General features: G+C 37.8%; 1 protein-coding gene across 2 annotated transcripts in view; it reads left to right on the forward strand.

Annotated features, from left to right (window-relative positions):
• LOC148423159 (diacylglycerol kinase beta-like) overlaps positions 1-25716 on the forward strand; it is a 103300-nt gene that overhangs the window by 68642 nt on the left and 8942 nt on the right. For both annotated transcript variants that reach the window (XM_088415652.1, XM_088415653.1), the window contains 2 exons: positions 144-345; positions 25207-25327. In XM_088415652.1, the coding sequence (XP_088271778.1) occupies positions 144-345; positions 25207-25327 (323 nt within the window). The remainder of the gene's footprint in view (positions 1-143; positions 346-25206; positions 25328-25716) is intronic.

Genomic DNA, 25716 nt, shown 5'->3' on the forward strand with positions numbered 1-25716 from the left:
ATTGCAACGACTCCAATATTGGAAGACCGAGCTTCATTTCACTCAGTGGAATAATTTACTTTTATACGTACAATATGCCACCTAAAAATGAGGGAATTTATTTAAATTTAATTTCTAACTTCTGCTACCTTTTTGTGGCGCAGTGCGACGGCATCATATTGGACCTGAGCAACACCTCATTGGAAGGCATCGCCGTGCTCAACATTCCCAGCATGCACGGCGGCTCCAACTTATGGGGTGAGACCAAAAGGCGACGGAACTACAACCGAATGAGCAAGAAGGTTCCTGACAGGATCCCAAGCAGCACTGTCACCGACCCCAAAGAGCTCAAATTTTGCGTGCAAGGTGAGTCCAAGTCAGTAAATTTTAGTGTCCTGTGTGATGAACAAGTAAAGCCGCTGCAGTCTCTTTCCCTGCACTGCAGCGTTGCCATTGTTGTCATGGAGATGGCAAGGTTACGCTCAGAAGAACATCATGAGTGACTCATTTTAGTCTGTTTTTTTTTGTTTGTGTGCAGCCATTAGCCCCAAGCTCAGAGCACTCAATCAACCCCATTATCATAACACGCCCATATTTGTACAGTAAAGTCAACTGTAACTGTGACGATTATGACACAAAAGTGCAACGTATCAAGTCCCTCAGTGGTGCATTTCAACGCTTTCAACGACATCATGTTTATTCCTACCTAAATGAATATGCCTCATGATCATAACAATATGACAGGGCTTGAGAAGCCACACATAATCAAGACATCACCCTTAACATAGGCTAATCAAGCAACATTTATTTTTCAGAACATTTCTAATCAATATTTGTTTGTGTTTTTGATATTTTACTTTGTTACCAATAATTACATAAGTAATTAACAATACAAAAACCGATTGGCAATACTAATAAAATGTTAGTACTCGCCAACGTGGATCTCGTTATTTGAAATACGAGGTATTAAATTTTTCTTTTCCTCAAGAAGATATTCTTTTGTTCCTCAAGAAGACTTCAACTGCTCTGTTGCGCGATTTATCTGCGCATTCAAGGCAGGGGTGGGCAAACCTTTTGAATCGAGGGCCACAAAGTGTTCTAAAATTTGACAAATAGGCTACCCTAATTTTAGTACATTCAACACTTCACTATTATTTCTATAAACTGTTTGATTTTGTAAATAAAATCAAATATTTTATTAAACTGCTGAACTCATCAACTAAACGTAATGCAATAGAAATAATAGAATATAAAAATTGAAAAAATAATAGAAAAGTAGTCAAATCAATTATATAAATAATAGATAGATAAAAAATGAATAGTAACAAAATTATAGAAAAAAAAAAAGTGCGATATTTCAATAGAACGTTAACAATAAAAATACAGGAATTCAAGTCCCGTGCATTTAACTATTTAATAAAATGACTCTTACAACAACTGAAAATTAAATAAACTAAATGAAGTGGGTTTTTTTGTTTTGTTTTTTTTAAATTCTGACAGGTACTATTTTAAAGTACTGATAGTTCTACTATCCTTCAGGATATTAGCATCAGTCTCCTGATTGATAATTTCTTCAAGTTTGGTGGGCCGGATTAAAAAGCCTAATGGGCCGCATATGGCCCCCAGGGCGTAGTTTTCCCATACCTGACTTAAGGTATATCAGCAAGTCTTTTTCTCTGGACATGGAAGCTAATGCTGAAAGGTGCGTCTTGTCCGTGTCCGGTCTTGTTCCATTCTGAAGACTTTGGCAGATTTCATGGAACCTGACAACATAATCTAAAATGAAATATGATTGGATAAAAAAAGTTTCATCTTTTCAAATGGAAAACCCTTAATATAATATATAACACTCGAAGAACTGAAAAAAGTGGATATATGTAATAAGAAGAACAGAATACGTAGATAATTTACAAATATATATTGATGAATAAATGTGTTTTTCTGAGAATGTTAAGTTAAGCAGAGAAGCCCTTACTTGCCTGCAGGGCCCATCACTGCCTTTTTTGGCTCAATGACTTTTTGCCATTTTCAAGTCTTGCTTTTGACCAACCATATTTTGAGTGATACTAACTGCTAAAACTATTTTATGCATCTTTTTTTTCCTAAATTGGACACATTGCAACGTATATAGAGATGAAACTGCATTTCTTCATCAATCTTCGTTTCCAGGATGGCTTAGTCACCAATCATCAAATAGGTCATCTCATTGTGTGTAACATATAGCATGGCACAACATCGAATGTCAAACAATTACACTGAACTAATAATAACCACAGCCAATATTGTTTACCAATCTTCTAATCTCATCTACTGTTGTCTCCATCCCATGTCTCGCCGTTCTATTGGTTCTATGTCTTATACTTTGCCGAGTGAATGCCGGTTTACGATTTAAAATGTAAATATTAATTTGCTTGAACAGTTAGAGAGCTTGTCATGGGAACCGTTTGAGCCCTATAAACTTACATTTTTAGGAGCAGAAGTAGAAACTTTCTATGGTACACACTGTTGTGAATAATGTCAATCATTTACTCAACTAATTAATTGCAACTTGAGTTTCATTTCCTACAATAAACTAAAAGCATCTATCAGAGCCACACTCCCATTTTTGGATCAATTTTAAAAGGGGAACAGATAAAAATCCCCCTGAAATCAGTCATCAGTTAGACAAATGCTACATTTGGAGAGTTTTGAGCTCCTTTTTGAAGTTGAAAGTTTAATACCTAAGTATTGACTTAAACACATACACACAGTGTACAAATCGGTTCGTATGATTTGCCATTTATTCTCTTATCTGCAAGGGACTTTAAAGTGGTCTGACTTTAACAATCTGTGGTACGCATAATACACCGGCTCACACTATGCATGGGGAAATACGGTACTCGTCGCACAGGTGCTGGTAGATGTGCTAGACTTGCACTGGGCACGAAAATAGGGCTGAGTACACTTATGTTGAAGTGTGTACACACCCACACACACACGCCCACGCACGCACACACACACACACACACACACACACACACACACAAATGTTGTGAGTACCGTGAGAGCGTTTGCCAACTTTCCTGGCCTGCGCTTTAAGTGCTGACCTGATTCCACCACACGGTCCTTAAAGTAACCTCTTAAAGACACACACACACACACACACACACACACACACAGTATTACTAACTCTCAGTTGTGTCCTTGTCTCATCACGCCGGCTAACCAGAAATACAATACTGTACTGTACCAACACGACTCTGCTAGCCTCGTATTCTACTTAGCCTTTCACTGAAGCGCATGCTTTGACCTTGTTTAAACACTGAAGTAGATAATGATGTTTAAATTCCACTGAGTTCTCAGGTCATAGTGCTAAACAAATGTACAAATTTAACCTTTATCATTGTGAGGACAAGGACAGGCTACTTTTGTCTGTTGTGTACATGGCAGTACTTTGTTTGCTAATATTAATGGGGCTTGGTACTATTGGTTAATGAATTTATAATGTTATTGTTTTCAATTTTAGTTCCTTGATTAATTTAAAATATTTACATACTTCGATAATAAACATACTAAATTATGTAACCTCTGAAAAATACTGTATTTTTTCAGGCCATAATGCTGATTATAAGACAGTGTCAACGAACAGGTTTATTTTGAGAAGTTTAGAGTCAGATCTGATTCAACTTCCATTTGAAATGCATAGACAATTTGCAGCTGATTATAAAGCACACTGATTTTTTTCCAAATTAAAGGATATTTACCACACCTCATAGTATGAAAAACAGGAAGACGGAATCAATTCTGGAATATCGATTGACTTCCAATTTGTTCTGATTTTGATTTCCTATGGGAAATCAAAAACTGTTTCAACTGTTCCAGCTTCCAGAAGTGATCATCTGTTTGAATTGTACAGGCTGTTTGGATTAACATTCTTAACTATAACACAATTGTAAATGTATTTGTAAATAAAATAACCATTGGTAATATTTAGACAGAAAACCAATCAAATAAAAATCCAGAGGTCGGCATTTATTTGCTGGTCCATCCGTTTTTGGTGCCTTGCCCCTGTTCCGTCATTTTCAAGCCACTATTTTTTCATTATGTAATCATCGCTCCGTCACTCCTCCAGCAATTCATTTGTGCATAAAACAGTTTCGTTTATGAAAACATGACTTTGAAATGCAACACATATATTTACCTCATGATCAGCTAATTCTTGAGAAAAAGTGTTGTTCAGTGCAATACATTAAGAACACTTTCTCTCTTAATAATTGCAACTGCATCCTAATGCTCTAGTATTCAGTCAGTTATTACCTGGGTTCATGTATGTCTGCTTGTTGCCAATTTAGACTGTTTACATTTCAGTTCTTGCAAGTGTACGGTGGGTTAAACGTGTTTCAGAAATCTGTAACATTTAACTGGGTGAAGTGACAAACCAACAGTTACAGGTGACACGGGTGGGGACAATTACAATGACTGATCAAACTGATGGAACAAATCTACTGTTCTGTCACTCTTAGTCTGTCATTTTATAAATTGTTTACAGTCCATCTCAACCAACAAATTGCCCACCTGTAAAACAGACAGGTGTAAATGTCTTTATACAGCATGGTGGGGTGAGGAAGGTGTGGACCCAAATGCAGGGAGGCAGGATGCGTTCAAAAATAATAATTTAATACAAAAAGGGTGAAAAAAACAAGGACAAAAACAGCATACAAAGTGACAATCAAAATCCCAGAAATAAACTGGAAATAAACAACAAAACACTGGACAAACAGATTTGAGGAAACACAGGTGACAGCGACATCAGAACCTGACAGGAAGTGAACGGAAACAGGAAACTAAATATACTAAAAGGAGATAAGATAACAAGGAAGACCTTGGCAAGAAACAATTGGAGCAGGGACCTGATAGACTGACACAAGAGAAACAGGTAGACGAGGACAGGTGGATGCAATCATATTAAGACACTAACTCAGTGCTTCTTAAATATTGGAGCAGGCCCCGCTGGGGGGGACGCGAGGTTATGCCAGTAGGGGCATGGATGACCCTAGGGAAAAGGCTTTGTTTTTGTCATGTGAAGTGTAATTGCAATAACATAAGAACTGGCATCTTTTTTATTTCAGGCACTTGGATGCACTTGATTATTTTTTTCTGTTTTGGACTAAGCTGTAACCTGTATAAACGCTGTAAAAATAATTAACATGTTGAAAGTTGATTTATATTGCTTTTTTTTTCTTTTGTTAATGTTAAAAAGATTATAGGTTTAGGTATAGTTTTACATTTTTTATGGATAATAATCATATGTATAGCCAGCACGTCGAGTGGGGGGCAAAAAGTTTTCTCTTTCTTTGGGGGCCTTGGCAAACTATTATTGAGAAACACTGCACTAACCCGAAACCAAACTTAACCAAAAACATGAACAAAACCTAACTGACGAGCCCAGAACGTGAAATCAAAAACTCCAAAAAGCCCAGAACGGGAGAAAACCCCAATACCAACCCAGAACATAACAGTAAAAAGAAACTAACATCTGAAAAACAAAACACAAACACAAACGGTTTAACCCAGGCATCAGCAACAAAGATTTACATCAACGCCTGTGACGCATATTGTTTTGGTGGCTTTTGCAAAAAAATAAATAAATAAATAAAACTCACGGTTTCATGGGCCATGAGAAAAAGAGAGCCAAAGAGAAAAAGAGCAACATGTAGGGTTCAACAGTTCCAGGGTTTTTTCTTAAACATCTTCCCCCAAAAATAAAAAAAAAAAGCAAAACATAACATACCGGTATAGGCTTCATCTATTGCAAAAGTATTTACCCATTTATAGGAAATCACAAAATGACCAAACTACCAAAACATATAAACAATACAATGTTATCACATTTCTTCAAATGTGAATATCACAGCAGCAGGTCCTAATTTGGGTATTTGTGTCCTCAGTGTAGAGGATGACACTGGAGTGGATTTTCACTCCTGCCCCATTTCACTCCCACAGAAAAAAAATTCCGTCCTGATCCACAGAATAAAAAAATCCTGTCCCTTATACCATCTCATTGAAAACCACTCTCTCATTCAAAATGACTCATACTCCCGTACTGCTCCCAGATTTCTTTCCATAAGGGTACATAATGTGTACATTTAATGATTTTTTTTTTCTTTGCTACCACAATCCCATTCCCGGCAGCTCCTGTCAACTTTCAATCCTACCGCCTCAAAACCGTGTGATAGAATGCCAGAAAAACGTAATTCTCTAACTCATTGGGACTTATCTGATTTAGTCAATCTATTATAAGCCATCAATACAGCACACAACTGTGCCACATGCACATAATTCAGAAATAATAATTATGTTTATTTATGTTTAAGAGAGTCAAACTTGGCTTGCTCTGAATACCTAATCAAATGAACGACCGAGTTTCTAAAAAACACCATATATAAGGCGCACCGGATTATAAGGCGCACATAGAGTTGAAACCATAGTACTGGTTGGGGTTGCATTATGCATCTACTAGATAGAGTTGCGTTATGCAGCCACTAGATGGTGCTTTACTAAAAGGAATTTATTAAAAACAGCAAAGTCATCAAACTTTATTAATAGAATATAAACTTTATTCATACAATATAAGTAAGTGTTGTATGGATATTATACTAAGAAATATTTGTTAATAAAAAAAAATCTGATAAAACAGAGAATGCGTTATTGGTAATTGCTATTTAACTTCTAAACAGGAGCCGCAGAGCGCAGAACAGATCCAGATCAAGCCATGCACTTGTGAACACTGCGCCGCAATTATTTTGATATTCCCCTCCGCATGCATTATATCTTTTTGACCAGCTATTTCCTTATGGAGCACAAAAAGGTTACGAATGAACGAAAGTCAGGGAAATTTAAACGCCAAACATGCAACGGTATGAGTTTGGAGCCAAGTGCGGGTGAAGGCTGGCGCCGCTGTCGTTTTCATTTTTTCCTCAGCATGCATTATATATTTTTGACCCACTGTTATGATATGGAGCACAAAGAAGTTAGGAATCACCGGAAGTCAGGGAAATTTAAACTACAAACATGCAACGGTATAAGTTTGGAGCCAAGCACGGGTGAAGACTGGCACCACTGTCTTTTTAATTTTTTCCTCTGTGTGCATTATATATTTTTGACCCGCTGTTACGATATGGAGCACAAAGAAGTTACGAGTAAACGAAAGTCCGGGAAATTTAAACAACAAACGTGAGTGTGGGGCCACACACTCTTAAGTCCTCAAAAAAAAAAAAAAAATTGTGTTGGGCCTCAAAATCAAGTTAATTAATTGCTCAGGGCCGTGTTGGCTTTAATACCCTCAGGCAGATCGGATTGAACTGGATTGTTTAGGCATAAACTATATTTTATGCAGTCAGAACATGATTTGATGCATATATAAGGCACACCGGATTATAAGGCACAGCGTCAGCTTTTTAAAAAAAACATCAGGCTTTTGGGTGTGCCTTATAGTGCGGAAAATACGGTAGTTTAAGTTATGGTACATTGTATCGGTGCTTGGAAAAAGGCCCTAATCATGTGCGGCAAACTAGTTATAGAGAAAAAAAAAAATAATTATCTCTATATGGTGCTGGAAATGAATAAATACAATTTCATGACTTCACACATGAGTGTTTAAGTTGTAAATGTCAATCAGTCTTGCTGACCCTTAAGGCTCACCTCTTGAATATTAGTGTACGGTGCAATGGACAGTAAAGCGCTGCTGGAATTCATGTTGCAATTCATTTTATTAGCGCCTGCTGTCAATGCTCCTCATCGTGTGGTAGGAGGACTGTGTGCATATGCTTGCATGTGTGCCTTTATCAAACACCTAATTGCTTATGGCAGAAGCATTGTCTGGTGCAGTAAAGTGAAGCTTTTATATCCATTTGCTGGACTTAATGTAATCTTCCAGAGCGACCAGGAGTGCTTTGCAAAAAGCCTGCGGCGTGTGCGTGTCTGCACCGCTTTCATCTTGTTGTGCTATGCCTGCACACGGCTGAGACACAATTCAGGTAGAGTGATGATAGTGTCAATTGTGTCTCCAAAATATATCTTAGCTCATTGATGACAAAGAGAATAATCTCCTCTGCAAATTTACTGAAACGACTGAGGTAATTTTGAAATGTATTGACGTTTAAAACGACAAGTTAACTCTGCTGGAGGCGATGTCACGCCATGCCTTCAAGGGAGATTAGTGTTTCTTTGCTGTCTGTTAGCTAATTAGTATAAGAACTTAACTAAATTACATTGAAGGGCCGGGGCACAGGTTGAGGAAGAACTCAAACAATAATGTGAATAGAATGGTACGCCACAACATCTAAATGTTATCATTGATCTCTTAAAAATTATCCACTTTTAAGCTACCGATCTTGCCCAGCAAAAGTGATACCTTTTAAATTGTTAAAAATGTATGAGTCAGAACTATGAGATGGTACAGGAAAGCAAGCGGTCAACTAAACATCCTTCTATTTGTTACAGTGGTTGTCCTCATAAGGCTCATATATAAACTGGACTCTGACCAATCAAAATTTGGACAAGGGGGCACGGAACATCTTACTACACTGGTTGCCAACCAATCAAAGAAGATCTGTATTTTCGAAATATACACTCAGCATGACCTGTTCAGCGTCATGGAGAGCTGATGCTGAAGCGAGTGCAAACTAAGAAAAACACTTTTTTTCATCTGTACAACTATTAACTATCTGGACTTTGTGCTATCATGTAAAATATTAACGTTTGCATGGTACTTAGGAGGACTATGCAAAAACTACATAACTAATTTTAACTGACCTTGATCACTTGTTAAATAAACATGTGGATTTTATCATTCAACAGTATTTATTCATTTGGGATTTTCAATCGTTACATTTGAAGACGCTGAAGGCTAATACCAACTTTAAAAATCCTTTCGTGAAATTCATTAAGGAACGCATGCTTGCCGGCCTCACTCACAGTGTGGTCATGATTATCTCAAAGGATTGTTAGGACTGCAAAAACTATTTAAATGTTTAATAACCTCATGTTACAAATACACATTTGGAACTGCATTTCATTGTTATTATCTTCTTTAACAACACATAGCCGTGGAAAACAGTGATGACTAAACTTTACACAATCAGGATTTTAGGGGCCAATCATGATCGTCTATTTAAAAATAATCAATAAATGATCCAATCACAAGACGGGGAAATATGTCTGTTGAAAAAGCCTGTTTAATTCCTGCATATAGCTGTATACTGTTTATAGAGTATCAAAAATATGTATATATACAATAGTATGTATGAAATCAAGCGTTTTTGCCTTGGGTTAACAATCTTTGCCATGCCAAAAACTGACAGAGATGCTCAGGTAAAAACATCAATGACCTTCAAAGACATTCAAGAACTGATTAGCCTCACCCAAAAAAGTGGACAGTTTATGGTTTACAATGATTACAGACATGCACAGGCTTAGAGTAGAATTGTACTGAACTTAACATAAAGGTGTTGAAGTTATTGATTTCAGTCTCTTTTTTTTCTTCTGCCAAGCACAAGGAATGGACCGCTTTTTTGTGCGATTATACTTAAGTAATGACTTCTTTGAACATCTGCAGGCCACCACAAGTCTATCTGTCTCTAAAGTTCAAAGGTCAGGCAAATGTCCACAACAATCTTGTCACTTGGCTGAAGAAAGACGAACACAGTAATGACAGGAAAATGATCTACGTGCATACTTTCCACCATGGTTCGTTCCCTGCTCACCGTTTATCAGCGTGCCATCTCTACCTCCCTTGTTTACTTCCTTTCTGCGCCCAGTTCAAATTTCCTCAACTTCCTGCATCCAACTGATGAACATAGACTGTATACAAAGTTGGCGTTATCAAATGTGAATGACAGCAATCAACATTTTTTTTTTGGTTGACAAAAGAGAAATTGGGTAGGATAAAAGTTAAGGAGTCATTATATAGTTATTTCACCCATAATTCACATAACCGTTACCGCAGTTAATCTTTGGATGGCTGTTTGACTTAATATCCTCATAGCTAAGCAGTTAGCGACTTAATGAGGCTAATAACAACAAACTGCCAAATTATGTTGCTTTCCAAAGAAAGTCATGTAGCTATTACCAGATTTTTAGTTCATGACTACGGATCGTTTGGGTGAGAAAAACTATGATTAGTTCTCTTGACTTATTAAACATGGTCACAAGATGGCGCTCGCCGCAGCAGACGTCTCTACTTCACTCTCCCACCGCAGATGCTTCTTTTTATTTATTTGTGCCTTATTGGTCATTCTGAACATACGTCACTCACGCGCGACTGTCAGCTACAGTAGAGTGGCACTTCTTAACAATGGTAAAGTCCATCACAACATTTCATTTAGAGTTCTTCTCATACGCCGGGACGACGCAGCAGCCCCGGCTTTAGGCAATCCGAGCAGCCTTTTTTTTTTTACATAACATGTTCAGAATGTGAGTCTTTTCCTATAGTAGTGCTTCATTATCAAAGCCCTTATTACTGTTTTTTTATTGCCTACTTTATTATTTGCTCTATTGTGCAGAATGTAAGTCTGCTCAGGGAAGTGAACAGCATAAGAGTTTCATTGTGTACAGTAGTGTTACATATGACAAGAAAACTCTTGAAATGTGAAACTTCTTGCAAGCACTATGGGTTCTTTTCCCAGCCCTCAATGACAGTATGAGTGTGAGCTTGTTGTTTTTTTCAACTTTACAATCATACGCCTTAAGATTGAGACAAAATATCAAACAGAAGAAAATCATATGTGGAAATTGATCTCCAAATTTTCAATTCCCAATGAAAATTTTTTCATATGATTTTCCCCTTGTCATATAAATAAAAAGCATGTTTTCATTTTGTGGTTTTGTTTTCATTTGAAATAAATGTTTTTGTACTTTATTATTGAGAAACGCACAGTGCCAGTATACATTTTCTGCGCTAATTGTCACGTCCAACAAAAAACGATGATACTGAAGAGAGACTTATTTTTTATTTATTTCTTTGTCATGGGCCCTTCAACAGTGTGCTCTCTTCTACAGCGGCTGACAACACTCATTCTGGGAGCTGCCACATCTAAGGCTATTTTAGGTCTGTCGCATCCAGAGTCGACAAATTGTTTTTGTTCTCACAGAATAAAAACAGCAGACTATAATTACCCTGATGCCGCTGCCAGTGTACACCCACCCAGACCGATTTGCGAGGCTAGAAATATTTCCTGTAGGAAGTCACTGAGCTGTGAGTGGCTGTTGAGAAAATAAGTGACCTTCCACTGACACTTTAACGCACAGCAACTCTTCAGGTGCGTTATACATACTGATAATTACTGAAAATAAAAGAGGGGAAGAACTTACTGAAGGGTTTCTCCTCCCTCTAACCAAAGCGTTCATTTGAAGCCAGTTTACTATTCTCAATCAGATCCTTCTGTTTGTGGCCAACACCAAGTGATTGTGACATGCAACAGAACAATATCAAATGAGGAAGTGACCTAACTATGGTTTTGTTGTCAGATAAAAATATAAAAGCAACTTATGTCGCCGCCAAGATACTTCCAGGTGAGAGAACATGAGTGACTAGTGCTGATCTAAACTGAAGCGGTGACAAAAACCTGAGTTTAGAGTGGTACCATTAGATACAACCAAAAACCTTTAAGGTTTTGTTAGTTAGTTGTTTTTTTTCATTTTTATTTTACACAGTGTGCCATCCATTTCACATTCATTAATCTTTGCAATAACATTGCAGTTAGCTGGGAAAAGGACCATCTAATCAAGTCAAACAGCCTCAGTCACCAAAATAACTACTTAATGGCATATTAGGTAAAACTCATTTACTGTACTACATTTCATAGTTGTATGCTAACCGAGCCAATGCGGCTCAGTGTTACGTTGTGGTGGACAAACCAACAGCTTAGCGACAATGTAAAAACTATAGGAAAACAGAATAAATTTCTTCGTTTTAATTTCTTCATATTTTCTTGTATTTATATCCTTGAATTATATACGAGTGAGTGAGTGAGTGAGTGAGTGAGTGAGTGAGTGAGTGAGTGAGTGAGTGAGTGAGTGAGTGAGTGAGTGAGTGAGTGAGTGAGTGAGAGATAGAGAGCGCTGAGTGTAAACCCTACCTCCTCGTTATCCTGTTTGACTGGCTACAGGCTCTACTCAAGCATGCAAGGGTCGTTAGCCACTGAGCCCAAACCTTGTAGCAGCCTCACAGTTTGCAACTTGCTCTCCTGCAAGAAACACTTTCATATTGAAAATGACGGCAATGCTCCTGTGTGAACAAGGATGGACTCGGATATTGTATTTGGGGAATTACTGTAAATGCAAGTGTTGTCTAGCTTCTAAATTTTGCTGCCATGATGCTCATTTTATCCTTGGACAGTATCATAGTAACATGGCGTTCTTTGTCGCACAGCCAAATGCTTTCTGCCGATTTTTACCTCCCTCAGAGGTGATTTACTGTAGTTCCTCTTGACCATCTGCCACCACTCAGACCAGCCCAAGACCAACCAGTGGGTTGAATACACAAATATGTTGGGCTAAATTTGTTACATACTGTAGGATGTAGATGATTCACAACAAATGCTGAACTCATTCCTCCAAGAAATTGATGTCTTTGTCTTTGATGTACACTCCGTAGCCATTCTAATGAGAAAAGTATTATATTAAACCTTTCTCGAGTGGCATACCACGCATTTCAACCCTGGGCCTTTAGTGATGTTCAGTGTTGGGAGTAATGTATTACAAAAGTAATATAATTACTGTAATGCATTTCTTTTTGCTGTAGCGCGGTAGTGTAATATATTACACACAAAAAATAGTCATATTTTACTCATAGATGAGAATAATGCAATGCTTTACAATGCATTTTTAGCTTGAAAGTGGTGTTTTTTTCTCCCAAAATTCACCACGACAATGCAAGATCAGAGGAGAGAAGTCTGGAGCAAAATGTTCCCTTGCTGCTGTTAGTATCTTCTACAGCAGATATGAATGTGACAGCAGCAGATGACAGGTTGAATATGGACGATACGTACACAAGATTGACACTCACCAGTTACTTTCCGTTGGTCAGAGATATAAACAACAAAAATATAATAGGTAGGTGTACTTTGTACATGATACCTCAAGAGCTGTCCACTTAGTAAATTAGCACCAGTAATTTGACAAAACATTGAGAGCGGAGCCATAGGAACATGGTTAGCAAAAAGAAAACATGCGGGGGCTTGAGAGTAGGGATAAAACAAAGCCGGCAAAATTAGTACTCTCTCAATCAAGAGGTTAGGAGACTTGTGGCGAAGTTTTCGTATGTAGACAATATGCTGCCACTTTCCACAGTGGATTACGCAACTCTATCTAGTGGATGCATAATTCAACCCCAGCCAATACTATAGTTTCAACTCTATGTGCGCCTTATAATCCGATACGCCTTATATATGGCATTTTTAGAAACTCGGCCATTCATTGATGGTGCGCCTTATAATACAGTGCGCCTTATAGTGCGGAAAATGCGGTACTTTTTAAATGTCCTGCCGATAATTTGTGTCTTGCTGCTTTCATGAAACAATTCTAGTTGACCAACCCAGTTTGGCTCCAAACAACAAATTGATCGGATGCGAGCAAGAGGCATTCCCAGCAATGTAATTTGCAGTGTCTCTCAGAAGCTGTTAAACTTGGCTAAAAACATTCACAGTAGCCTTTAAAAAAATGACGGACAAAACCTTTTCCCTCAGACAGACAAACTAGCAAACAAGTCTGCCGACCTCTGTCCAAAATACTTTTTTTTAGGTTTGTCATGAAAATTGTGTGCTAAATATAACTGCAAGCAGATCCACTTCATTTACTCCTTCTTCCATCTTGTGTTAAAAGAAACAATAGCCCCGTTCACACCAAACAGTCCAGGAACTCTTGAGTTCCCAGTCATGGGAGTTCCAGGTCGGATGTTCCTGATCTGCTCCCCATGAGTTTGCGTTCATACCGAGGGATAGCAGAGGGGGTATCTTATTCAAATTGGACTGATGACGTGAGGCAGGGGGGAGAAACTGCACTACCCCTCCTGTTTAACAAGTGGCGCTAACTCAAAAGGTGAATGACAAACAAGCAGGATGATAACTAAAGAAGCTGCCACACACTACATGAGAATGGAGCCTAATCAGTTTGTTTTTTTTAATTTATATGCGTCTCTGTTAGCTTGATATTAACAAATTGACATACGATAGTGAGCACTTTCCCACTTCCAGCAAGTGCTTTGTGACAGGAAGCCTGCTAAAAGTACACAGTGAAGTGAAAAGAGCCATCTGCACTGACGCCAAGCAAATTGGCATGTCCTCTTCTCTGTAATTACTCAGTAGAGTCTGTTCCAGTGCACCCATTCACCTATCAATTTTTTTCTCCTTCCATTATTTCAAAATATTAAACTGGCCTCAGTGAGAATGAAGCATAATGGCAGCTGCCAATACCTAAACAACACACCCCAACCAACCAGCATTAGCAAAACACGCCCACCTTGAGCTACTCAGGTAGCTTACCAAAGACCCTAGTCGAAACTAGGTGCTCAGAAGGTGCTCTTAGTGGACCTCTCCAGACCCTGAATGTTTTTTGGTGTGAACAGAACCGGGAACTTAAACTACCATGGTACATCAGAAGAGTTCCTGTGGTGTGAAAGGGGCTAATGAACAAATGCAAAAAAAATTCTGGTTCAATTCATGGTATTTTGCAGCAAAATGATACTGTTGGACTCCCCGAAGAGCTTATCCAATCAAGGTACCTGTACACAGTGATTACTACTTGGGCCTGCCCTGAGGTTGCAGTCTTGCGAGATGATTGTTCCAAGCGCTGTAAACTGTACAGCCTTTGTTCATTCAATTACAGCAAGGAGGGCTTTCTCTTTTCATTCAGAAGGCTCTAGCAGACACCAGAGAACCTGACAACACTAACTAGCTGAAATATGATTGGATAAAAAATGTGTACACAACTTTCAAATACAGGTAAATACATAATATTGAAAGCAATGCAAAAAAAAGCTGATATAATATGTTCTACTTTAGACATAGTAAAGAACAAACCAGTGGGAATAGTTTTATTTTTAAAAAAATAGTTACGATATAAACATGTTTTCCTGAGTATGTTTAGGCAAGAAGAGAGGCCCTTGCTGCCCCCAGAGCCCAACACTGCATTTAATCTATAACAAAAGTGAAGAATTTTCAGTTTGTTCATCGGTCTTTTAGTCAAAAGGATTGTCCTGTCTCATGGAGAAAATGGTAACATTCTGCAATATACTGCTCCAGCAGGACTCAAAAACTGAAAAGAACATACAGTAAACACCACTTCTTAATCGTTTGTCCTAAAACTCAGACTAGCCCTTGCTTAAAATGCTCATTTGAAACAAGCAATGTCCAATTCCAGTCCTTAAGGGTTACTATTGCATGGTTTAGATGTTTCCTTCTTCCAAAAGAACTGATTCAAATGCTCAAATAATCAGCAAGGTCTGCAGAAGCCAAGTAACAATCTTGATCATTTTAATCAGTTGCGCTGAATTAGGAAAACATCTCAAACATGCAGGGTAGTGGTCCTTGAAGACAAGAATTGGACAACCATGCTATAAGCCTTGTCTTGATAGCTTGTTCCAGATTTGAAACGCTATAGTAAGACCTGAAACTTGGACCTTAATTTGAAGCCGAATTCCAGTTTACAACCTTGGATTGAAAGGACACTATAAACTGAATTTTTAAATCTGCTTGGAATCCTAATTTCTATCCTGAATCCTTGTTTCAAATCCTAAACAAGGATCTGCCCTCAAACCTAAAACCCTAATTTGAAACATCAACTCAGGCATGTCCAAACCCAGTCCTCGAGGGCCACCTATCCTGCATGATTTTGATGTTTCCGTCATTCAGTGCAGCTGATTCAAATGATCAGGTTTGTTGTCAGGCTTCAGCTGAGCTTGCTGATGAGCTGATCATTTGAATCAGGTGTGGTGGGAAGACAGAAACCTCCAAAACATGCCCGATAGGCGGCCCTCGAGGACTGGGTTTGGACATGCTTGCATTAACTCTTACTTGAATGTTGTTGTTCCAGCGTCATGGTTTTAAGAATTTTTATGAAACTTTTGTTTAACCCCTTAAAAGTGCAAAAAAATGTCATATATAATGCATCTGTAAAGAAAGAATTCACAGCACTTTTTTTCCACATTTTGTCATTTTGTAGCCTCATTCCCAATTGCAATAAATTAATCTCTTATCGCAACATTCTGTGCACAATAATAACCTTACTATGGCAATTTGAAAAAAAAGTTTATTTTATTTTTACATGTTCTAATTTGTTAAAAAAAAAAAAAAAGTAAAATCTAAGAAAACAATGAAATCACATTTACTTCACAGTGAATACTTTACAGTATTCATAGTCTTGGCCATGAAGTTCGAAATTGAGTTCAGGTGCATCCTTTTTCCATCCTTGAGATGTTTTTAAAGAGTCTGCCAGTAAAATCAGTTGATTGGATATGATTTGAAAATGATTTGGAAAGGCACACAGTTGTCTCTATAATGTTGATAGTGCAAACCCACTCTTCAGTAAGAGGAACATGGCAGCCCATCTGAAATCATCTAGAAGGCACCTGAATGACTCTCAGACCACAAGAAACAAAATTATGTTGTCTGATGAAACAAAGATTGACCTCTTTGCTGTGAATGCCAGGCATCATGCTTAGAAGAAACCAGGCACCGCTCATCACCAGGCCAATACCATCCCTCTAGTGAATAATGGTGGTGGCAGTGTCACGCTATGGGGATGTTTTTCAGCAGAAGGAACTGGCATACTAGACAGGATGGGAGAAAAAATGAATGCAGCAATATATGGAAGTACCCCGGATGAAAACCTGCTCCAGAACGCTCCTGACCTCAAACTGGGGCAAAGATTCATTTTTCAGCAGGATAACGACCCAAAGCACGCAGCCAATATCTAAAAGGATTGGCAACAGAATCACTGTGAATGTCCTGGAGGGGCCCAGCCAGAGCCCAGACTTGAATCTGATTGAATATCTGTGGAGAGACATGAAAATGTCAATGCACAGCCGTCTCCCATCCAACCTGAAGGTGTTTAAGAATTACTGCAAAGATTAATGGACAGAACCTCTTAAAGATAGGTGTTCTAAGCTTGTGGTATCATATTAAAAACAAATATTAGTTAAATGCTACCTAAGGTGGATCAACAAAGTATTAAGCAAAGGCTGTGAACGCTTAATTAAAGAAATGTGAATACTGTTCATAATAAAAATGTCATTAAAAACATTTTTCACATAAATTGGGTGTTGTGTGAAAAAATGTTAGGCAAAAAATTGATACTACAGTTTGGAATGATGCTGTAACAGGACTGTGGAAAAACCAAAGCGCTGTGAATACTATCCGGATGCACTGTATAATGCAGTACATTATACCCTATATGTTTCGTATAAAGAACGATTCACTGGCATTAGTCTGGGTTTAGACAAAAGAAAGACCAGCCAATTCTCAGTGACTTGGCAAAGCAAATGCCATCCCATCCCAGGATGCATTGCTGCATGCTGACATTATGTAAGAGGCTGTTCTCGTCTATTCTTAGCACTACCTCGCTGACGCTGTTTGATGGCCGCTTCCAAAGCGCAGCCAATGTGAGAACACGGAGCGCAGTGGGGCTACTCTGCCATCGTGCCTCAACGCAACGGGGCAAGGGCAGGTCGGTGTGCCCATGTTTGGCGCTGGTAGGAAGCAGAGGAGTGCAAGTGCATGTAGGCGTGCACTCAAGATGGGAGGGGGGATTATAATAAACACAACATGAGCAAACAATAGTATATGAATGTTAAACATTTCAAACACGGCAGCCAACTCTTGCATATTGTGTTTGTTTTGTGCACTCAAATTCCTGCGGGTCTATGCAGATATATTCAAGAGGGAAGAACTCACACTTTTGCAGGTTTGATTACAGACACCTGTTTAAAAAATAAAGGGTAAAATATTAAATTAAATTTACATTTAAAAAGACTCTGAAACATAGTACCAGTCAAAAGGGTGGAAATCCTCAAATACAAATACTCTCTGTGACATGGCTTGAGTCCATTTTACCATAACTAACCAAAGTTGCGCAACATCTGTTTCACCAAGTTTATGATTGTGTCTATATGCCAAAAGAACACAATAAGTCAAATGTTAATGAGTTAATGAGTCAAATGCAATACCAAACTAAAGCACTCGCCTGCTTGCCACTCATTATTAAATCAGCTGGAGACATCATAACTTTTAAATGATTCTCTTCGTTTTGGTAATATTCCTGTGTGTGGTCAAGGATGGACTTGGATGTTGGTTCAGTCTGCTTGTTTCTTTTTCTCAAAATAACACGATAACAAGTGTTGGGTAAGTTACTTCAAAACTGCAATGCATTATTTTTTAGTTATTACTGGCATTCCAATGTAATTAGTTAGGTTATTAAGGCATTACACTACTATTGCATTACTTTTACATTACTCTCACCAACATACCTGGAAATGTGGATTTTGCATTCTAAATATAGCTCATTACACCTCCAGTGGAATGACCTTAAATTAATCGCTGTAAACATACGTGTTCAAAATAAATATTAGCACTCCCGTGGACTTGGAAATGATGCCTAAATCGATGTAAATGTAAAATAGAAAAGTGTAAATAAAACAATCTAAACAAAGTTCACTGCATACCAACGATATACCAGCGCTATCTCAAGGCAACCTAATGAACTGCATTCACGTTGTCGACTGCTTCAATTAAAATTAACAATTTAGAAGGATTTTGGGGGAGATTTTATATTTTAATGCATTGTAACGCACATTACTGTCATTTGTACCGAGTAAAATATTTTTAATGTTTTGTGTGTAATGCGTTACATTACCACGTTACAGCAAAAAGTAATGCATTACAGTAATTACGTTACTTTTGTAATACATTACTCCCAACACTGGCCTAAACAATCTCAGCTAACACAAGCTGCTGTTATCTGCAACAGGCGCTTGCTGCTAACAGCCACCTGACATCTGCCCTCTTGCTCGTCCCATTAATTATTGTAAGTAAGAATACTGCCGATATAAAAATGCACATCTCTGCGTCAAAACGCAGTTTATGAGGCTGACAGATCAATCTTCCTCGAATGGTGTCAAATAAAACAAAAAAATGCGTATTCATACTTTTGGCCTTAATTTTGGGGGGAAAAAATTGTGTTTTATATTTGGATAATTACAGTAATTTAATTGCGTTTTTAAAGGAGGAAGTCAACTTCAAAATTTTCTTCACGGTAATATTTTCCATCCAGCCTTACTACACTTAACACCACTTAGTGAAAAAAAATTTGTTTGTGCTAAATGAATTGAATGAAGCACCAGAGGAGGGCCATTTTGCCACTTGTTAATAAATAGCTACATAAAGTGCTATACAGTGTTGCTCCAAAGAATGTTTTCTCTGCATTGGCTGGTGATGCATTCGCAGTGTTAGCTTTAAATCTTGATTTGCTGTGCATGATTTCATGTTCCATGTGCTGCTATGTCCCATTTAATTACACAGGTTACACTAAATGGTCAATTGTATGAGCATTTGTTGCATTATAGTTTTTTTACACTTAACTATTTCATCATCCATTAGTCAGACGAAGTGAACAAAACTTGATGTATTGTTTTTCCTGGGCTGCTTTACTGACTCACTTCATTGGACCTCTATTGTGCAAAAAAACAAAAGGTTGGTCATTAACTGCTTATTAACAAGAAAATCCAAAGAAAATCCACTAAATTTCCCCATTTTAATCAAAACAATAAATCACTATGTAGTACAGTTCCTATGAGTTTAACAATATACTGTATGATTGTAGAAAATAAATTGACATAAAAAAGTGAGACTGAGGAACAGGTTTTTAAACTATTTACTTAAAAAAGGTAAATATTTACAACGCAGCAATGAACGAGACATGTAGCAATGTCCTGTTTGCATTTAAGCACACAAAGGCAACGACTGGATGAGCTCAATGAGCTCGAACGACGTTAGGGAATTATTGACGTTGTTTGTACTGCTGTCACAACAGGCTGCCAGTCTGGACGTGTCTGTGCGCGAACCCGCAGGCCCTTCTCTCAGCACAAAATACATGGATTATATTCTCTTTGGACTGTAACCCCGCAAGCACAGAAGGCTTTTTTGCATGTGTGCACAGTTAACGTGAAAAAGTGAAATAAGTCACAAGTTTGTCACTGAGAGTTGATTACGCTGTCGCAGCTCACAAATTATCACGCCGGCTGTGCAAATGAAATAGATATATCGTTCATAATTCATGTCACAAATCATTTGTAAAACTCTTAAGTTTGTGTTTCGGGCCATAAATATGCCAGAGTTGTATTGCTCACCGGGCACTCTGGCTTTTTCCCACACTCCAAAAACATGCATAGCAGGTGTATTGGACATATTAAATTGTCCTTAGATGTGATTGGGTGCGTGAAAGGTTGGTTGGGTCTGTGTGCCCTGCAATTGGCTGGCAACCAGTTCAGGGTGTCCCCACGTAGTGCCTGAAGTCAACTTCCCCCAACCTTTAGTGTTAGGGTTATATAGTATTGCTCCAAGGGTTAGGTTAGGTTATGTTAGGTTAGGATTTAGGGTTGGGTTAGCGTTTTTCTGTACAGCACTTTGGTCAGCTGTGGCTGTTTTAAAGGGCTTACCAAATAAAGTTGGATTGGATTGGATTGGACCCTTGTGAGGATAAACGGCTCTAGAAAATGGATGGATGGATGTTCTGCCAATATTTGTGTGACTATTTGCAGGCCATAATTGTCTATAATAGCTATATTAGCTTACTCACAGAAATGACAAAGTAGGCTTCTGTAATGAGCCTTCATGATTAAATGTTTATTTTTTCCTGCAGTGCATGCATCCTGGAGGGAATGACACACCGTGTGACTGCTGTATGATTAAGCTTTAAGTTTAACACCCATTAAAATATTTATGTATTATGTTTCATTGCACTAATGAAATTATAGAAATACAATAATAAACATCTGTTTTTGTTATTTTATTTTGAGGAATCGTAAAAAAAAAAAAACCAACAACAAACTTGAACGCCATCTTCGTACCCGAGCTACAAGACACAATAATATCCTTAAGTGTCATTCCAAATAGAAAATGATAAAAATCAGAAATGCCTTCATAAAAGCAGCCCATTAGTTCTTAAATATGTGTCTATGCCCCTTTTTGGACATCAATGGACAGCTTCTTTCGATGTTTTGTTATTTGACAACTTCTCCTTACAAATCAAACATGCAGGCAATCTTTCCGCCTTGGCAATGAAAGCAGTCTTTCTTTTTTTCCCTTTGGGTCCATGGCCAATTCGAGTATCAAACACGCACCATATTTCTTTGCTTTGCTGGCACCATGCCGATGACAAGTGGATGAGATCATAGCCATGTATGCTGTATGCTTTAGGACCAGCGCTTTTTAAGCCTGATGTAGATTCCAAACGCCGTTCCAAATGCCGTTTTTCAAAATAAACGTTGGTCTAGCTAGGCGTCTAGAGCAGCATTTTCGACACCATCTCGGATAAGCGCTAAAAACATTCTTAGCCTGTTTTGTTCTGGCTGTTGTTAGTAAAACCTTACCATACCAAAAAATACGACAAGAACAGCATAGCATGCTTTTATTTTGAAGTTGTTGCTGGACGCAAAGTCTTGCTGACTTTGTGAGTCTGGAGTCACGACTCCAGATATAAACACTGCTGTTCTAAAATTTGTGGCACTAAAAACAAGAAAACCATAATTATGCTGAAGATGCATTGTATGGCACCTGATGTCAGCATTTATCGCAGCCTCTCGCATTAATTAGCCGCTAGCTAGCAGTACTCGAATGCACTATATTGTTTGGTGACAGTTGTTGGATTAATTTTCAAAATCAGTTGAATAGAAATAAATAACTGCACGTTGTGTCACTGACAGCTTGAAAGAGTCAGTGTTACCAATTGATCACTTTTGAACAAAACAGGTTGACACAAATATGTGTTCTGTGGTTCTGAACGTTTCATCTCAGTGACCACTGATAGGTGAAAGAGAGCTCTAAAATCTCAGTTTATATTTAGGTAGACAAAAGAAAAATAATAATGATGATGTCAAAAAGTAAGAAAAGTTGGTCATTCATAATTAAGTATAAATTGTTATTTGGTCTTCAATCAATTTTCCTTTTAACTACACTCAATAAGCATGAGGGAAGTGAGGACCACTGCTCAACTGTTTAGGGTCTTAATTACTATCGTAATTTCACTTATGCCAAGTTCCAAACACTATTAGAGATTTCCAATGATGATACAGTGGTGACCTGCTCTCTTTTCGTTTATATCTTGGTGGAATCTTATTAGTGTGCTCCCAAGTTTTGTTTTGTTTTTGTTGTTTTTTTTTGTTTTTATTTGTTTATTTATTTTAGGGACAATAATAAAGGTTTGTAAGTGCAAACTGGTGAAATGACAACTTTAAACTGTAAACCTCTATTGCAACTTTCTAAGAAAAAAGAAAATCTGAAAAAAAATCGGACTCATTCGATAACATCTCAGATGAGCTCAGGCTCAGAGAAGTCAGTGGCATTTCTGAGTGTAACTATTTGGCTTTGGCTTTGCACGGTAAGATTTTTTACTTGTATATTTAGACGCAGCAATGAATTCTCTTAACTGATAATGTTTTTTTGAAAGGTTCCTGAGTTTACGTGTCAACATCCTTTTCACCGGTGGTTCTCAAATTGGGGCCTGACTGCAGGGGGTCCATGAAATAATTTGGGTGTTTTGAAACTGAGTTTAGCTTTTAACAGTTACAGATTTGTTCCTTATTTGGCTTAGTCTATTTTTTGGCACTGCCTCTGGCTGCTGTCGACAGTGCATTTTGTGGTGGGGGAAGGACGGTGTGGAGCAGTTGCTGTTGGTGCGCAAGTGTTGTTCCTTCTCTTTGTGAGATCTGGACCAAGTGTCTGTGGGTTGTGTTTTCTTCATAGGAATGTTTTCATTAATGCTAATATGTCCCAAATTGGGTCGTTTGTTGGCCCAATTTGTGACTGTAGATAACATGCTTGCTAATGTTAGTCTTCATCTTCAGCATGTTATAATGGTATAGTGTTTGTGTTAGGTATTTCTATTTGGTATATGATAACATATGCAAATGTTTTGCATTGATAATAATACTCATTTGCATCTAATTAGGACACCTACTGCTCTTGTCCTAGATGATTTCAGTCATTTGCCCCTTTAAGTATCATCTCGGTTCTTGCTCATAAGTTGAACAAACCACCATTTTTTTTATTTTGAAGTTCTAATAGAAGAGTTTTTTTTTTTTTTAAAGCACAGCACTGATGTGGAGCCAGTCTGTCTTCCTCCTCAAAATATCATAGGTTGGACATCAACGAAAACCTTAGGGTTCTTGAAGGGTTTGATGAAACATCACCAAAGAAACTAAATTTGGATTTACACAATGAGTCATGAAAAATATCACTAGTAGAGAATGAATCAGAAGTGCAACTTTTTTTTAGCATTCCATTCTCAATTCAATCACGGAACTGTTGGATATCAATCCAAATCAGTAGGATTATTGATCTAATCTCTCACAGTTTGTAGAAAATCACTTCAAAACCAGGAATTCATTCTGACCGTTGTAGTCAAAATCCGTGACAAACATTATCCAGCATATATCATTCAAAGGCAGTCAGGATCATGCTACTAAGTAGAAAAATTATCATAATTTTGAAGAAAGTTGTTTCAAAACCAAATGCAAACAACTATTTTTCATTCTAATCTTGATAATTTGGTCAGTTTGATGTATTTCTCTAATATATACTATAAATGATTGGAACACTTACCCGAACAGGGAACAATGCTGTAGTTAATCTGATCTTTGAATTCATTGATCTGAAGGGATGTACAGAATGCCTGCAGAAAAGGATTTTTGTGATTTTCTGGTAATTTGACAAACAATTATACATACATTACCTTTACATTACACATTACTCTTGATTTACATACTTACCACAGCTGTTTCTTAATTATTGTGAGAAATCATGAAAATGACCGGTTTCTTCACATAAAAGGATGAAAGGATGTATTGCGGTACGCGTATTGTGATATGATGTTTGGCTGTACGTGTTCCCGAGAATCCCAATACTGTAATATCCAAGTAGCCGTATTAACAAGCAGTAGAATCTCATGTTGCATTCAAGTCAAATGGGAATTATGATATTTCAAGTTTTATTTTATTTTGTTTCCTTTATGTGCTAAGTAATTTTCGTAATAATAATCATTAAAAAATTGTACAAAGGTGACCATATTGAGGTTTCACTGTACTATAAGAATAGATTCCTTCTGGGTTCTTTTTCATATTTTTTTTCACCAATATGTGACAATCCAAGTTACATCACAGATGTGTTTTGTAAGGGCAAAAATGGCAGAAAAAGAAGAGTACAAAGTGTTGAGAGACACAAAGGGACATACATGGCAAAGAGCTACCTCTGTATTCGTGCCACATCAGTGCCATCTGAAACAGTATTCTTAACTAACAGTTTCCCAGTAACACAGTCAAGGGCATTCTTGAAAAAAAATGTTTGTTTGTTTTTAAAGAATGTTTAATGTGTGCTCATAGATGTCAATGATGTGTGGCTTCTGAAAAAGAAATAGAATTTGTCTATTCTAATAATTTCCTTAATTTTTATTTAATTCATTGTTAACATGTACGTCATAGATTTTTTTTTTTTCCAAACATTGCCCATCAATCGCAATATGTATTGCAATACACCTTGGCTGTTTCGCAGTACACATTTAAAAAGTAATACCCAGCACTAGGATTAACATTCACTAACCTACAGTATAACAATAACATTAGGACTATGATCATATTCAAAATTTCAGAAGTGTATCAAACTGGTAGACCTTCCTTATTACTCAGTACCAAAGAAGCAACTCTCACTTTCAAAACGGTTGGTGATTCCTGCTATGGAGATTCTCTTTCATCCAGGTCATTTCATTATCAGGACAATCAATCAAGAGCAACCAGAAAAGTAAACCAGTCCAGCTGTGATCGATTTAATGCCCTGTGAATGCTGTATTGTGCATTATTCTAGATTGAGATATGATTACCGTTATCACTCTAGATCTATAAAGAAAATGTGTTAAGTAATAGTGTGTGTCGTGACTCTAGATCTATAAAGAAAATGTGTTAAGTAATAGTGTGTGTCGTGCGTGCAGACTTCAGTGACCAGCTTCTGGAGGTGGTGGGCCTGGAGGGGGCCATCGAGATGGGTCAAATCTACACGGGGCTGAAGAGCGCGGGCCGCCGCCTGGCTCAGTGCACCAATGTCACCATCAGGTTACTACTACTCCTTGTTTCCAGTGTCTGGGTCGACCTACTTCTTCATTGCACTTCACCTATCTCATGCCTCGTCCCCGGCACCGCCCGCCTCCGCCTTTAACCTCCAACTGGATTGATCCTAATCAAAAATGCATTACTTTAGTGTAATATTTATTTCTTTACTTTCACATTGGAGGGTTTCCAAACAATTGCATATCTGCACACTATCAATTATATATGTCCACCATGTTTTTCTCCTTTTTTCGCTGTATAAGTTAGCAGCTGAAGACATTTTGTCTCATCCTGCTTTACATGGCTGTTCCTCGACCAAACTATGTTGGAAAAAAACAGAGAAGAATATTCTTTGAATTTTTCTGTTCAAATATGCCTTTGCATGTGTAGTGTGT

Source organism: Hippichthys cyanospilos, chromosome 5 (assembly GCF_059441005.1).
Source record: "Hippichthys cyanospilos isolate Australia breed blue-spotted pipefish chromosome 5, RoL_Hcya_1.0, whole genome shotgun sequence".
In the NCBI taxonomy this organism is placed as follows: domain Eukaryota; kingdom Metazoa; phylum Chordata; class Actinopteri; order Syngnathiformes; family Syngnathidae; genus Hippichthys; species Hippichthys cyanospilos.